General features: G+C 34.0%; 3 protein-coding genes across 4 annotated transcripts; 1 reads left to right on the plus strand and 2 right to left on the minus strand.

Moving 5' to 3' along the window:
• Positions 1-1,360: 1,360 nt before the first annotated feature.
• LOC113539812 (uncharacterized) lies at positions 1,361-3,769 on the minus strand. Of its 2 annotated transcripts, XM_026935868.3 has the most exons (5): positions 3,672-3,769; positions 3,475-3,550; positions 2,976-3,341; positions 2,375-2,725; positions 1,361-2,268 (listed from the first exon to the last, which is right to left on the minus strand). In XM_026935868.3, the coding sequence occupies exons 2-5, from the start codon at positions 3,512-3,514 to the stop codon at positions 2,162-2,164; spliced, it is 864 nt and encodes a 287-aa protein (XP_026791669.1). In that variant the 5' UTR covers positions 3,515-3,550; positions 3,672-3,769; the 3' UTR covers positions 1,361-2,161. The 2 variants fall into 2 exon arrangements, with proteins under 2 accessions (XP_026791669.1, XP_053089042.1); XM_053233067.1 differs by lacking the exon at positions 3,672-3,769 and having other exon boundaries at positions 3,475-3,659.
• A 1,851-nt stretch (positions 3,770-5,620) lies between these two features.
• On the minus strand, positions 5,621-7,741 carry LOC113539811 (uncharacterized). Its single transcript, XM_053233506.1, has 4 exons — positions 7,563-7,741; positions 7,115-7,471; positions 6,403-6,753; positions 5,621-6,309 (listed from the first exon to the last, which is right to left on the minus strand). The coding sequence occupies exons 1-4, from the start codon at positions 7,600-7,602 to the stop codon at positions 6,134-6,136; spliced, it is 924 nt and encodes a 307-aa protein (XP_053089481.1). The 5' UTR covers positions 7,603-7,741; the 3' UTR covers positions 5,621-6,133.
• A 1,155-nt stretch (positions 7,742-8,896) lies between these two features.
• LOC113540687 (uncharacterized) lies at positions 8,897-12,851 on the plus strand. The gene is made up of 6 exons (XM_026937340.3): positions 8,897-8,963; positions 9,134-9,499; positions 9,960-10,004; positions 10,569-10,679; positions 10,850-10,884; positions 12,373-12,851. Exons 1-6 carry the CDS (start codon positions 8,915-8,917, stop codon positions 12,502-12,504), a joined length of 738 nt encoding a protein of 245 aa, XP_026793141.1. The 5' UTR covers positions 8,897-8,914; the 3' UTR covers positions 12,505-12,851.
• The last annotated feature ends 2,180 nt before the right edge of the window (positions 12,852-15,031 follow it).

Below are 15,031 nucleotides of genomic sequence, written 5' to 3' on the forward strand. Positions count from 1 at the left end.
CCTAAAGCTATATTAATGCAAAAATCTTTTTATCAATATCAATTTAATACATTAGCAGCAAACCTACAAATCCGGTTCCAGGTATTTTCCAACTGACACCACAACCCAAACAGATTAACCCAGTTTTAGAAGAAAAAAAAAAAACAAAGAAAAGTGCTAATTACAGCCATTTTTTGTAGACATTTATGCTGGCCAAATGATCTTATCCACACTGACATAGATGGAGTGGCAAAACAGGGGATGTGACGTTCAAAATTTGCTGGCACAGTGGTAATGACAAACCACACTGGTCAAAAAAATTTGCTTACACTGCTGCCTCAATTCTTAACAAGGTCAAATTGGCATTGTACTGACTTCATATTAAGGCTGACACATACTGAATATATTCAAAGGAATTCAATAGCCTTGTAAAATGTCCGTACAGATATTTAAAAAAAAAGCCACTATAAAAATGGACTGATTACTCATAAGATGCATATCAATGTGTTCAAATGTGAAGAATTCCCCAATCAAAATCTCACTGAAATCTCTTTTAAGAGTGGTTTCCTTAAGAATGAGGAGTGACCTTTTTTCAATCTACATTGATTACATAAGCAAACATTCAATACAGCACTGTTAAGCACTTGATTTAGCATTAGAAGTAAAATAATAATAATAATAATAATAATAATCGAGCCATAATATAAAATCTTGTTTGAAAAGTTCTGATTGATGACTAAAGCTAATATATTGTTTTTTTTTTATTTAAAATTGGCATACATCCTAAAAGAACTACTATGCATCTCTCTCTATGCCTCTCTAGAGGCAAGTCTAACAGTAAAAGTACAAGTAAAGCACATACAAGAAGAAAATTCATCAAGACAACAAATTATGTTGGTGTTCTGACGTCTGTATTAAACTAGATTTAACATTTGAATATTTCTTTGGATTTTTTTTCATTGAACATCAACGATTTTTAACTGCAGTGCAAAAGCAAGAGAAAAACATACTTGAAATGAGTTATATATTTATCCACAAATATTCCAGCTTCATTCTTAAAATGTATCAGCGTAATACTTAAAATGTTTCAGCTTATTTACAAAATCAGAATTGTTTTTTCCTAATATACCTTTCAACATAAGCATGTCATAGGTGTTAGAGGCTGGTAACATTTTATATGAGGCCCAAATTTAGATGTTAGACATTTTTCTTACTTTTAATCTCTATTGTGTAGAAGTTGTAATAGTTAGCATAAATGTGTACCACTTTATTTACTAATTGCAGTAATTAGGTGTATGTTTATGTACATTATCTTTTTCTAAAAGGTAAAGTATATAATGCTTCAGTCATGATAAATAAGGAATAAAGTACGTCTCAATCATTTTACTTACAGCATGTTTTTATTTTTTCCTTACGAAATATTAAACACATTTTATAATTATACACAGGTCATTAAGAGTGTGCAGTAATATACAGTGCAATAAAAAATAGAGGAAATTATGTAACAAGATCATTATGAGAAATTATGTAACAAGCAATATCGTAGGAGCAAGTGTGCTCTTGTACTGAATATCAGAGCCGCAGTGATTCGGCCGTAGGTGATCATGGCCGTGCTGATCTTCAGTACAGAAGCATGATTGTGAATGCGATATTGATTTTATACAACAGTTCTATAAACAACAAAAAATTAATAACCAGGAACTGACATTTCAGATACTATTAGGCCAAATATTTTATTCATTTTTGCTCCGTCAACAAAACTAGTTCCCAATTAATCCTCAGATGGAGAGAGACAGACTGACTGACGGCTCATAGTAAGTGTAGTAACGGTTTCAGTGTAATAAACTATCACTACAACTGGAATTTTATGTGGCAACACACACGAGCAGGGAGATACAAACACTGAAATGTACCAGTGCGGCTATAACAAATATCAGCACTCTTGGAAAGTCACTTGTCCCATCAAATTAGTGGACCAAAACTAACTGTTGTATATCATGGAAATAATGTTAGTACTTTTTGAACTTTATGAGTTTTTTTTAAAGAAAAGGAAAAAAAAAAAACTTAGAAGACAACGTAATCTTACAATTAATTGTAAATAATCATAAGCATAGTCATGAAGCTTTACAAATGCAGTCTGTTAGCAAAAGTCCTTTACAAAGAAAAATATTCACAACTTTGGTTAAGGACGCGTACAGTTATAGAGCAGACAAATAATAAAAATGACGAGAAGCACAGCTGATCTTATGATGGAGAGAAGGACTAAAACATGAATCTGAGATTGAGTATCTGCAAAAAGAAAGAAGAAAGAAAAAATAATTAGCGAACAAGTCTTGTTTGCTTTAGTTCAAGTGATTGAAATAGTCAGTGTTTGAGACTTAAAGAAGTGCTTTACCTTTGCTATTCAGCTCAGTTCCATTCCCAAACAGGATCTCTCCACATGCAGCCACAGCACAGTAGTACCTTCCAGCATCAGAGAGGCTGAGGTTCTTGGGGAGACTGTAAACACACGTCTGTGTCTGGGTAGGTGAGCCAGCAATGACGCTCTTCTTACACTGACCACTGCTTTGTCCTTGAGTGTAAATGATTCCTGATTGAGATTCTCCTGAGCCATCTCTGAACCAGTACACACTGTGTTCTCCTGCACAGTGATCAGTGACGACTGTACACCGAGTCATGGAGTCTCCTGACTCAACCGTCTGAACCTTTTCTTGCTGGATAAGTATGCTGCTTTTTAATGGCTGATCTTAAGAAAGACAATTGAACAAAATTCAGTTAACAGGACAGTATATAGTTTCTTCATAATACATCAACATGAATGGCTAAATGATTATTAAATGATAAATCTCTCCAAATATTTTATTACAACAGTAGCATGCTGTTATAAATATCTTTCAGACTGAGCAGTTGCATTTAGAAATGAGAGGTAGCACAGTAAAGCAGTGTATCTTTCTCTGAACATGTCATCCATGACTAAACTTGTTGAAGCTTCTTACCTTTCACGATTAGAACAGTGCCTTGTCCAAATGTAATATCATAAAGAAATGTGACAGCGCAGTAGTAAGTGGCTGAGTCTGACAGTTTTATGTTTGAGATGCTCAGATTAAAACCCAAAGGTCCGATTTCTGCACCAAATCGGAAGCTCTTTTCAAATTCACTATAAAACTTTGCAGGTTGAAGCTGATATGATGTAGCAATTACACGGGGCTTCTCTCCAAGCTTCTGTCTGAGCCATATTATAGTGGTTATTCTCTGTTTTGTACATAGACACTCTAGCTTAATGCTGCCTCCAACTTCAGCAGTTCTTAATGGCTCCTGCCATGCATCATCTTCATTGTAAGAAAGATCTGGGGTAAAATCCCCTAAAAAACCAAATAAATAAAATCATTAATCACTACCAAGACACTGACCTCTTCTCCTACATGTTATAAAATACCTATAATAACTGAGGCTGTACATATTTGACAATGAAATCTAATATCTAAATCTACTTACCGATAGAGGAGCAGAGCAGGAGGAGAAAATATAAAATCATTTTCTACAAGCTTGACCTGTACATAGTACAAATGCCCTTTGAAAAGAAAAAGGGAGAAGGGCAAAGTGAAAAAAAAAAGCCAAATCCATCATATAGTAATACAGCGAGACCACCCTTACACACAAGAAATCATACAGGAAGCAAGATTTTTACTCACAGAAACAATTAACGTCAGTAAGCGAACACTCAGCGTCTTCTTTCACGGGTGTGAAAAGCTGCAGAAAAAAAACCCTCTAAAGAATAACGCCTTCATAATATTATGCAGGAAGAGATTGGCTGACAGAAAAATGTATTAAAATAGGCTGGCTGCACACCAGGGGGTGGCATAATATATTCATCTAGGTTTTTTTGGACCAGTTTGGAAGAGGTTAATCTGGATATAAACTCGCACCTTGCACTTTTCTTAGTCAGTCTGTTTAGGTCTAATCTATTATACAGTAAAAAAAACTTTTAATGTTATTAAATACAGATAATGGATATAAAACAAATAAACACAAACTTAAGTAGAATTAATAACAGTGATTGTATTAATGTTGGCGTAGTTGTTTTGTTGGTATAGTGGCACAGCAGCTAGCATTGCTCCAGCTCACAGCTCCAGGGTGTCTGCTTTGATCCAGAGCTCAGGTTACTGTCTGTGTGGAGCTTCATGTTCTCCCCACGTGTGTGTGGGCTTCTTCTGGGTTTTCTGGTTTCCTCTCACCTCATAAAAAACTTTCGTGTAAGTGGATTGGCTACTCTAAATTGTGTGTATTGTGCTCTGCGATGGAGTAGCCTCTGATCCAGGGTTTAATCCTGCCTCATACACACTGTTCCTGCAATAAGCTGTCAGTGGAATGGGATAAATGGGATAAGCTTATTGATGATGAATGAATGAATAAATGAATGAATAATTGTGATGAGTAGAATCCTTGAATACTTTTTTTTTGCAGTGTATTAGGAAAATCTTTTTTAATCATATGCTCTATTTTCACCCAGAAAATCCTAGAATGAACATTTTAGGAGTGTAAGGCACTCAGGCCTTCTCAACTCCAGTCTCAGGAACCAATACAATGTTCCTACTACCAGTACACCTAATCACATAATGTAGTCATCGAATTAGATGTTCCTGTTTTTCATTTGACACAATGTTCAAGGTGTCATAAAGAGCTCAGTGAAGAGGATGGACAGTAACACAATGTCTCACACAGTACACACCACTGACAACCACATGATCTCCTTGAGAACAGAGAAGCTGCTAGAATATGTAGCTCGATCCTGCATAGCCCAGACCAGAGAAGTAAAATAACAGATTTTAAACAACTAGAGAAGACATTGGACATTCCATCCATTGGCGATAACAACTGAAGAAAGTTAGAGTGAGACACGAGATAGGCCTCCTATCTTAAGACAGACTTAATCTTGTATTATTTAAGCTTTCTATTAGAATATTGCTCCTGTGCATTAACTAATATTGATTGCTGTTGTATGTCTTTAAGTGCAAGACCATGCGTCTGGAATGCGTATAGTAGAGGTGATTTCACTACTGATTTAAATAAGTGTAGTCAATTTCTTTCTTGTTATTTTTTCAGAATTTAGTCATTTAGAACAACGCTGCCCAGTTGGTTGTAATATTCATAATAAAGGACTTAGTACATAGCTTATTATTAATTTATTCAGCATTCCAGCATGCAAAGAGATAATACGATATAGACATAATTATTAGTTTTTTGCTAATATTAATATTATTAGCATGTAAGTTACTGTATAGGTTGTTTGGTAAATGTATCATCTGTGAGTACAAACCAACTCATGTAATTTATTGCAGTTTACTTAGTGCAGGTAACTTGTGGAAAAATAGAAAATATTCAACATACCATGTATTTGGTTTGAAAGTGGCTTAAAAACATAACAGATTAGTGCCTTCTGTTATCATTTGGAATTGTTATAATATAGTACAACAGCACAATTTATGCATACTGGATTAATGAGGATGTCCATTCATTATAAAAGACTAAATGTGTTGTATTAATATAGGTCTAATGGTTAAATCTATTAACTTTACACACACCTATTAAAATAAATACGCAAGGATACAGTGTTTGAATTGGAAAAGTACCATGCCCACTTTCTGAAGCTTTACTCTTTTTCACAGATTCAATCAAACAATAATATCTGGATCTGGGAATATTTCATCTTTTCATTAGATTCCCGTTGTTTGGTTTGGTTTTGTCTAATCCGTGTTAGCTGGAAATCACACAACACATTACAGTCCTTAGCTTTTTTATTATCTGCTGCAGTTTTATTTCAGGTATCCACTCAGAAGCTACCTCTGGTATTTACAAGCACTTGGACAGCAAGAAAGAAAAAAAGAAAGAAAAGATATTTTATTGGGTTACATAGGATTGTGATATGTTGCATTAAAAGGGTCTTAAGACAGATCACAGAGAAACAATATCATTGCTATTAAAGTCACCACAATGAAAAAAGTAGTTAGGTATCTTTTTATTCTGATCAGTTTTGTTGACATTGTATTGACAACACCAAATGCACATGAACACAGAACATATTATTATAAACTGATTTAGTGCTTTAAATTTTAGTTTTAAAAAAATTCCACTAAGCAATTAATCTGCAGATATTCTATTTTTCTATTCTGGCAGGATAGCTTTTTTTCTTGGTAGTCTTTCTAACGGAAGACTTTGCTTTTTTGCGGCTACAAAAGTATATCATAATTATGAGAAAACAACACGAAAGAACAGCAGTTCTTACGATAGAAAAAAGCACCAAGGTGTGCATGTGCTCAGAGCAATCCCGACCTGAAAGAGTGTTGGAGAAACAAAAAACAGGTTTTCATTTAAAATAAAAATTTGTAAGTCAATTCTGAGGAAGAAAACGCACAGAAAACCTACCTGTAATGTTTATATCCAGCTTAGTTCCATTCCCAAACAGTATCTGTCCACATGCAGCTACAGCACAGTAATAAGTTCCAGCATCAGAGGAACTGAGGTTCTTCTTGGGCAGACTGTAAACACACTTCTGTTTTTCAGCTTTAGGGTTCTTCTTACACCAATCTTTGCTGTCTCCATGAGCGTAAATGATTCCTGGATGAGATTGTCCTGAGTTATGTCTGAACCAGTACACACTGTATTCTCCTAAACTGTGATCAGCGATGACTGTACACTGCAGGGTAAGAGAGACTCCGGGACGAGCCAGTTCTCGCACAGGCTGCTGGTGCACAGAAACACTATGCAACTGTGAAGCTAAAATAAGCGTTAAATGATTTTGTCAGTATTCAGTTTCAGTGAAATAATGGGCAGAAAAATTATAACCATTACAGGAAAAAAATGTGAAAATAACACTTCTTTTTTTTTAGAGAGAGAGATTTCACATGGTTCACACACTTTTCACATGTGGACTTTTCACACATAATTCATGTGTTTTAATTTTATCACATGCAAATTTTACATACTGTTCATTTATTTCCACATTATTATTTTACTTATCGCTTTACCTTATTTATCACATATTAGTCACATCTAGTCACATACTTGAGTTTATAGGGGTTTCTCCTGAAAGAGAATAACTACAAATGCATCCAACATGAATCAACATCATAATTACCTTGTACTATCAGCTCGGTTCCTTCCCCAAACTCCACTATGTTGGAATGAGCACTTCCACAGTAATACATGGCCGAGTCAGAGAGCTGTAACTTTTTTATTTCCAGATGAGTTTTGTCATTATCATTCACCATATTAAAACGAGCATTATCCTTGAATTCGTTATGGAATGTAGCCTTTTGGTCATATTTGTAGAAATTGGAGATGAGTTTAGGCTTCTGACCAAATTTGTGTTTGTACCATGAGAAGTGCATGGCCATATTACTTCGGTAAATGCAAGTAATGTTCACGCTGTCTCCTTCTTTAACAAAAAGCAGACTCTCGTAAGACCAAAAATCTGTTTGTGTTTTGACAAGATCTGAAAAAAAAAACCACACACATATAAAACAAGCGACTGGTTAACTAAATCTTATGATATTATATGATAACTTTTGAATAATTCAACTTACGAACTGGACAAAGGAGTAAAATTAATCCAACAGTCAGCATTTTTTTTTCAGTTTCTTCACATAGTTTGTGTGACTTCTGAAGAATTGAAGAAAATGTGTTGGATAAACAGAAAGTTACAGGAAGGAGTGCCAAAAGTAAGTGTGTCTTAAATAGAGGTACTCTGTTTGTGCTAGTTGTGGTTGTTTCCCTGCAGATATGTGGTAACTTGACCTTCTTGTGTTCCAAGTAACTTTCACACATGTGCAAAACATGCATCAGAGCAGATGTAAGAAAATGATGTTGTGATCATGCATGTGTGAAGCTGGTTTGCGTCAGACGTGTCATGTTTCTTGTTACAGCTATGTTCTTCTTTTCCTTTTTTTTCTTATAAACGACCTTTTTTCTCCTTCAGTTTCATTTTATGGTGTGCATTTTGTCATACGCCTTTGGTTTAAAGAAGATTGTTACTACATGTGGCATCTTTTGAAAACTTCAAACAAGCAAGAACAATGTAAATAAATAAATAAATAAATTCTTATGCACACCATTATTTTTCGCAGTCCCTCTTTCGTTATCACATACAGTACATCTAGTACAGTTTGGTGGCTTTTGGGGATTTAAGGACCTCTCTGGTAGAAAAATGTTACTGCACTTAACATTAACATTTCACATTTTATAACAATATTTGTGCAGTCCACCTGTTCCCACATGGCGAATACATATTCCAGGACTATTGATGAGTTGGGGCTCTATTTTCAAACATAATTACTGGTTAATGTAAGCTTCTCACAAGGTCATATCTGTATATATGGCACATATATGGCAGCATTTGAGATCGGTGTAACTCTGATTAAGCCAATACCAGTTAATATATCAATAAAATATATCAGATGAGATAATTTGGTACTCCCTTGAGATCGCTAAGAACCTAGGCATGTCCCTGAGGTCTGTGCCAAAATCTCAGTGTTAAAAGCATATTTAAATGCTATGCACTAGGCTTGCCTAGTCTTAGTTTCACTACAGCAAGTCATAATTTATAGTTTATAATTTATACCCAGACCACACACACACCCACACACACACACACAGAAATATCTTCTTCCAAAAAGATATTTCTACTTACATCGTTTTTAATATATAGTATATAATACAGCATATTTCGCTACAATGTGCACAGAATATGTATTCATTTTAAGAGAAATAAAATACATGTGCACCATCAATTGTGAAATTGTGCAGGAGAGCGTGACACATCTGCCCAATCAGCTAACTGGCACAAAAATACCACAACCTCTCCCCACCCCTGTATGTTAAAACAGGTTTAACTTTATATGTTTTTCCACCAGAACAAGACAGTCCTCTTAAATTCACAATGAATTTGACTAAATTATTATATCTAACCTTTCTGGTCTTGATCCTGTGTGAGTATGAAACTTAAACTGCTGTTAAACTAACATAAGACAAGCTGTAAGATATATAGATTAAGATTATCTATAAGATAACTAAGATTTTGACTTTATATGTATGTGTATATGTACATACATTTATATCTTGATATTGATGGGTAGTTAATCAAATTCTAATATTTTAGGTGGATTTGTCAGTGGATTTGTGATCTCCCAGCCAGATTCATCAGTGAGGACACAGCCCGGATTCTCCACAACGTTTCAGTGCCATGTTCGGGCAGAAGGCCACTATTCATTTTTTTGGATAAAAGTTCCTCTTGAAGGAGCTTCAGTTTATATAGCTAATGTAAATTCACTGAGGGGTGATGTGGAAATGTTTGGCCAATTTAAAAATAATCCCAGAATCAAAGTTATTTTGAATGAAACGAGCTTCAGCTTGTTGTTTTTGTCCACGGAGCCAGCCGATATTGCAGTGTACATTTGTGGAGCACAAGGCTACGAGCAGTTATGTTTTGGAAATGGGAGTAAGCTGATTGTCGAAGATACAGCTGGTGAGTTTGAATTAACACTGGAATATGTTAAAGCTTATCATTCTCTTTAAACTACACTGAGACACTGAGTGGGATAGATTATTATATTTAATTATGTGAATTACCAGACTTTATAGCTACTGCTATGCAAATTCATCATTTAAAGGCTTGGCATTTTTGTAAAGACAAAATGTTCAAAATATTTTTTATTAAAATATGATGTCAGCCTTTTGCTTTATGATGATTAGAGGTTAAACAGATGTTATATGGCTAATGATTAAACTCGGCTCAGCTGGATTCTTTGTGTGGGTTTACAAATGATGAAAATTAATAAATAAAATAATATAATAATTGAATCAATATTAATTAATCAGATGTTGATCACCCTTTTCATATAAAACAATGGCTGAGTTTAACATTTAAAAAGAAAATGCTTGTGTGCCCATGTGAACACTACACTGTACACTGTATCTTTTTACAGCAATTGAACCAACAGTGCCAATTGAAAATGAAGAGGAAAGAAACAGTAGGTGTGATCTGATGTTTTCTACAAAAAAGTCTATAATGATTTGTACATAAAAAACTCACATTGCTAGTTTTTAAGTATGTATATCAATATCAGGAGAACTGTCCACATAAGGGAGAAAAACAATTGGCCGCTATTTCTTGTGTGCGATTGCATTATTACTTAGTGCACAATCAGTGTCAACCAATGAAGTGCCAATGACAGTATAGCCAATAATACATCAAACTGGTCAAACTTCCTGTCTATATTGTCTACACTGCATATTGGTTTATGAATATTTCGAGGTGAAATGGTGGTTATAATCAGTTCAGTCATGCACAGTAGTTTAGAATGTCATGCACAGTTATTTTAGAAGTTTAGAAATTGTAGCAATTATACAATTATAAAACAGAAGTTACAATCACTAACCTCACAACTCAGCTCAACCAAATCTCACTGTTAACTATTCGCATGAGCTTCTGAACAAAATTCCTAAAAATTTGTTATTATAAAGCTATATTCGTGTGATTAAATTTTAACCTATTTACACTTAAAAACTCATTCTTCTTCTTCTTTTTTTTTTAGTAAAATTGTCAGTTTTTGACTATGCTGTGCCCATACTATCAGTGACTAATGTGGCATCAATATTTATCATCATTGCTCTCATTTATCACGTTTTAAAAAAGAAAAAATCAGGTAAGAACAAGCATGTACAAATGTTGAGATAGAGACTAATTAATTTCAAGCAATCTGTTCATATTTTGTGCAATACATTTCAAAATGTACAATTATTTATATCAAAATGGATAAGGACAGCTTCCTGAATAAAGGAATTTTGATTGTATATTTGGGTTGTTATTTTTCAGGTGTGACAAGACCAGACCATGGTACAGGTGAATATGTACGTGGTATTTAATAGTAGATTGATGTGATAATTGTACAGTACAATGTTTACCATCTCTAAGACGATTTACAAGCTATACCAACTGCCTTGGCCATTCAATTAAGTTAATGGGCTTCATTTTTGTGCTGTTGCAAGTATAGCAAATGTGGTTAACAATGCAGTGTATTGCTAATTTGGTTGTGTATAAGCCAGTTTTACATCCTGTTGTCACCTATAGTTAGCTATAGCTATTTTTGTGCTCATAAATAAAGTTTGTGAGGGGCTGACATGGTTAGAGTGGGGACAGGGGTTTGACATTTGAAATCTGCTGGTGCAGTGGGATTTATGTACACACCTTAGGTTAAATTGACAAAAGTGCTTACCATACCACTCCTGACCCACTTTAGCACCCAAGTTGAAAGTGGAATTTTCCTAAACTCAGACAAAGGCTTAAAAATCCAGTCTCATTTCTTACAACCTGGTGTTGTGGCTACTTTCCCCAATTACTGAATAAAACGATAAACTGGATATAAGCTGGTGGAATATCATTCAATCATCTTCGGTAAGCGTTGTATCTGGGTCAGGGTTGCGCTGGCTACAGAGCTGAGAACACTTCATGCAAGGCAGAAATACACACTAGGTTGGACGCCAGTAGTTACACCTCACCACTATACAAATGAGGACAGTGTTATATATTTAATTGAACATTTAGAATACTACACGAACTAGGATATGTAAGGAATAAAACACGGCATGGCATGCTGTTATAGGAAAATAATCAACAACATCAATTTGCCAATGACTGCAATTTGTTTTTATGTATGAATGACATGTCATGCTTTTCAACTGTTTATGGTTACATCTAATGTTGAGGAGGATCTGTGATAGACATTAGTTCCAGTTATCACAGCCACTCTTTTCTTCAAAGTGAAGCTTGACAATTTACCAAGAAACTGGAAAGTGCAAGTCCACTGTCCTGAAGAATCTCCCCTTGGCAGAAAATTTAGTGACTTGTACAAAACACTAATACCTGAGACTCCTTCCATAAACATCTCCTAACAGGAAACTATACCATATCAATGATTATTTGTTAAATAACAACATGTTTAATTCCTAGTTGTTCCTGTTTGGTTTCTATAGAAACAGTAATGTATTATAAGGAGTGTGATAATACAAACTGATGAGTTGAATTACAGCTGCACAACTGTTAGAGCTGCTGTTATAGAAAATTAATCAGCACCTTCTGACTGATCAGATTCAAGAATTTAACATCACTGTGATGTAATATCACTAATTTAATATCTGACCTGGACACAAAATGACTGAATTTATGTTTGTCATACCTACACATGCTTAAGCCTTGATATTATTATTAATATTATTTTGTTTGTTTGTTTTTGTGTTTGCATTATGATCATGAAAAATGAGGCCCATTATCATTTTAAATTAATTATGATTAAAAATAATAATGAGAATCATTCACAAGTGGCTCTTTTGTTTAAACAGAATACAGATGAAGTAAGCTACGCTGCTCTCACACATAGCCACAACCAGAACTACACCCCAATGAGAAGAACCAAAGTGGACACCGTGGTCGTATATGGAGTAGTGCAACACCAAGAGGGAGTAGAGTTATAGTTAGCTAAATAATCAGTCACTCTTTTACATCCTGCGTGTTCATTATTCATTTATAAATCCATTACATTATATATATATATATAAAATCATCACTCAGCTTCCACAGGCCAAGCTTACATTTTATATTTAATAGCATGAATTTCATTAAAACATCATATCATATGATTAGGGATGTGTTTGGTAATAGTAGATTTTTGGGTTTGGATTGTTATATTTGTATATTTTAAACTGTGACTAATATTGTATTATTATTTTATTTGAAGAAAAGTAGTGCTGTACTTTTTGAAATTAATATATCTTATTATATACTGTATGTTCATGTTATGTTCTTCTGCTTGCTTCAGCCATAAAACTGTTCTATACCCCTTTTGGTAAGATTTTACTTTAGTAAAATAAATTCACCCACTCATATGGAGGGCAAAGTCTCATCATTCTTTTTGTGAAAGTGCTCCTAGAACAGTTTAAAATGAATAATTTTTGTGAATGGATAATAGATTAAATCATTTTATCTCTGTCGTGACCTCCGACCACCTGAATGTCTGGAAATGTTATAATGATATACAAAGACCTACTCATTTGAAACATCTTTTTTTCTCTTAGTTTAAGTCTACAGCACTGTGGAATCCCTCATGTCACATTTTACACATAACATTAAGTATTTCGTCCTCACTACTATAGGACTGCAATCCTAATACTGATCTATAATGTTTATTTTTCAGAAATTTATATAATTGAGCTACATGTGTTATTCAATCCATTTCAGTTTATGATGAACTTCCTTTGGTCTTGTCAAAGTGCCGCTAAATTATTGTGACCACATGAAAGTGCTCCCAGACTGTCACTCACTCACCCACACACACACACACACACACACACGCACACACAAGGGTGCTTTTGCAAATTGCATGGCAGTTTTATTACAAAATTGTCCATAATCTACAAAAACATCAAGCACAGGTAATAACATAATAAGCAATCACAGCAAATAGACTATTTATGGCTATGAAAACATGGAAAACCACCTACCTAAGAAGCCTGAGGCAGAACACTGAATCCAAAAACACTAGATGCAGGAGAAGAGCTCAGGAAAAATATTTTTAAAAAAAAGGAAAAAAATTTAGAATTTAGAATTTAATTTGTAGCAGGTTTTAGGTACAGTACATGTACACTAAAAATATCAAATACATAAATACATACACAGAATAATATGTAAATGTATAAATATATTGTTCAAATACAATCCATATACATAAATACATAAAAAAATGGGACCAGACTGATGAAAAATTGTGAACAATTTGAAAACAAATTCAGACTTAATTTCACATTTTTAAAAAGAAAAATTTCAATTTTAAATGCATTACAATTCATCTGATTAAATTACAAGTATTTAATACAGAATTTAAGGTTACAGGTTTTAGCTTTAAAAAGGTCTGCTATGGGAATTTATGCTGCTTTACTAACACACCACCAGCAGGAGGTGTGTAACACTAAAAAAATCTACTTACATTTACATTTACTATATGCTTCACTGTGCACTGGTATTCTAACATGCATACAGTAAAGCAAAAACACACAAGCTATACTGTCTTACTATAACTACATACAGTAACTTGTTTGTAATATTCCTGATGACAAACAGACAATTTCACTACTCTATCAGAAGCTGAAGCTGGATATTTGAACAAGCCGCTTTGTTTAATATCTTGAAATTTCAATTTTCACCTCTAATTCTGGTCGCATTAATGTTTTGAACTTGATAATGAGCTGATGAGGTGGATCAGATGAGTTCCCAGCTAGCAATGTTACATACATGGAACGTTCTATTAACTTTACACTTCTTTTTAGTGCTAGAAATGTTCACTCTGTCAAGATTTCTGGGTGTCCTGAGAATGTTTTTACATAAAGTTAGCAAATGTTCCCTCAATATTGCTGCAACCTTTTCAGTAGGAATATTATCAGCAACATTTGCATAATGCTCATAATGCTATGTCTAACAGGGAACGCTGTGTGAGCAACATTCTAATAACATTGTAAAGATTTTTAAGGAATGTTATTTTTGTAACATTACTTTACTGGTTGTTCTGAAAGATTCTGTTTGGTGTGTTAGAGCAGAGAAAACGTTATTTAACGTGGATAAGCTGTTGCTCCTCAGTTTATGTTAGTAATATTAGTAGCTTTTTAATTCTGGTCTCACTTTTACAAGTCTTTATATGGATAGCCTAAGTGAATCCCATGTGTACTGAACAATAATGAGTTTGTTTGCTCCATTTTAGTCCAGTAGACATTCATTTTTAAGTTTAAGTTTAATTCATTAAACAGTAGTTTTTAAAATTCTGCATTAATTTCTTACTCATACTCTAAGAGCAGCAGGACAATGTATTTCCTCCACACATTTTGCACATTTTTGCATCATCTATTTAAAAACAGATTGTGCTCAAGTCCAAATCTAAATAGTCAACAATTTGGATATTAAATGGAGAGCAATTAACATGATAAATAACAAATACTTCACTGAACTACAATC

Source organism: Pangasianodon hypophthalmus, chromosome 4, assembly GCF_027358585.1.
Source record: "Pangasianodon hypophthalmus isolate fPanHyp1 chromosome 4, fPanHyp1.pri, whole genome shotgun sequence".
In the NCBI taxonomy this organism is placed as follows: Eukaryota; Metazoa; Chordata; class Actinopteri; order Siluriformes; family Pangasiidae; genus Pangasianodon; species Pangasianodon hypophthalmus.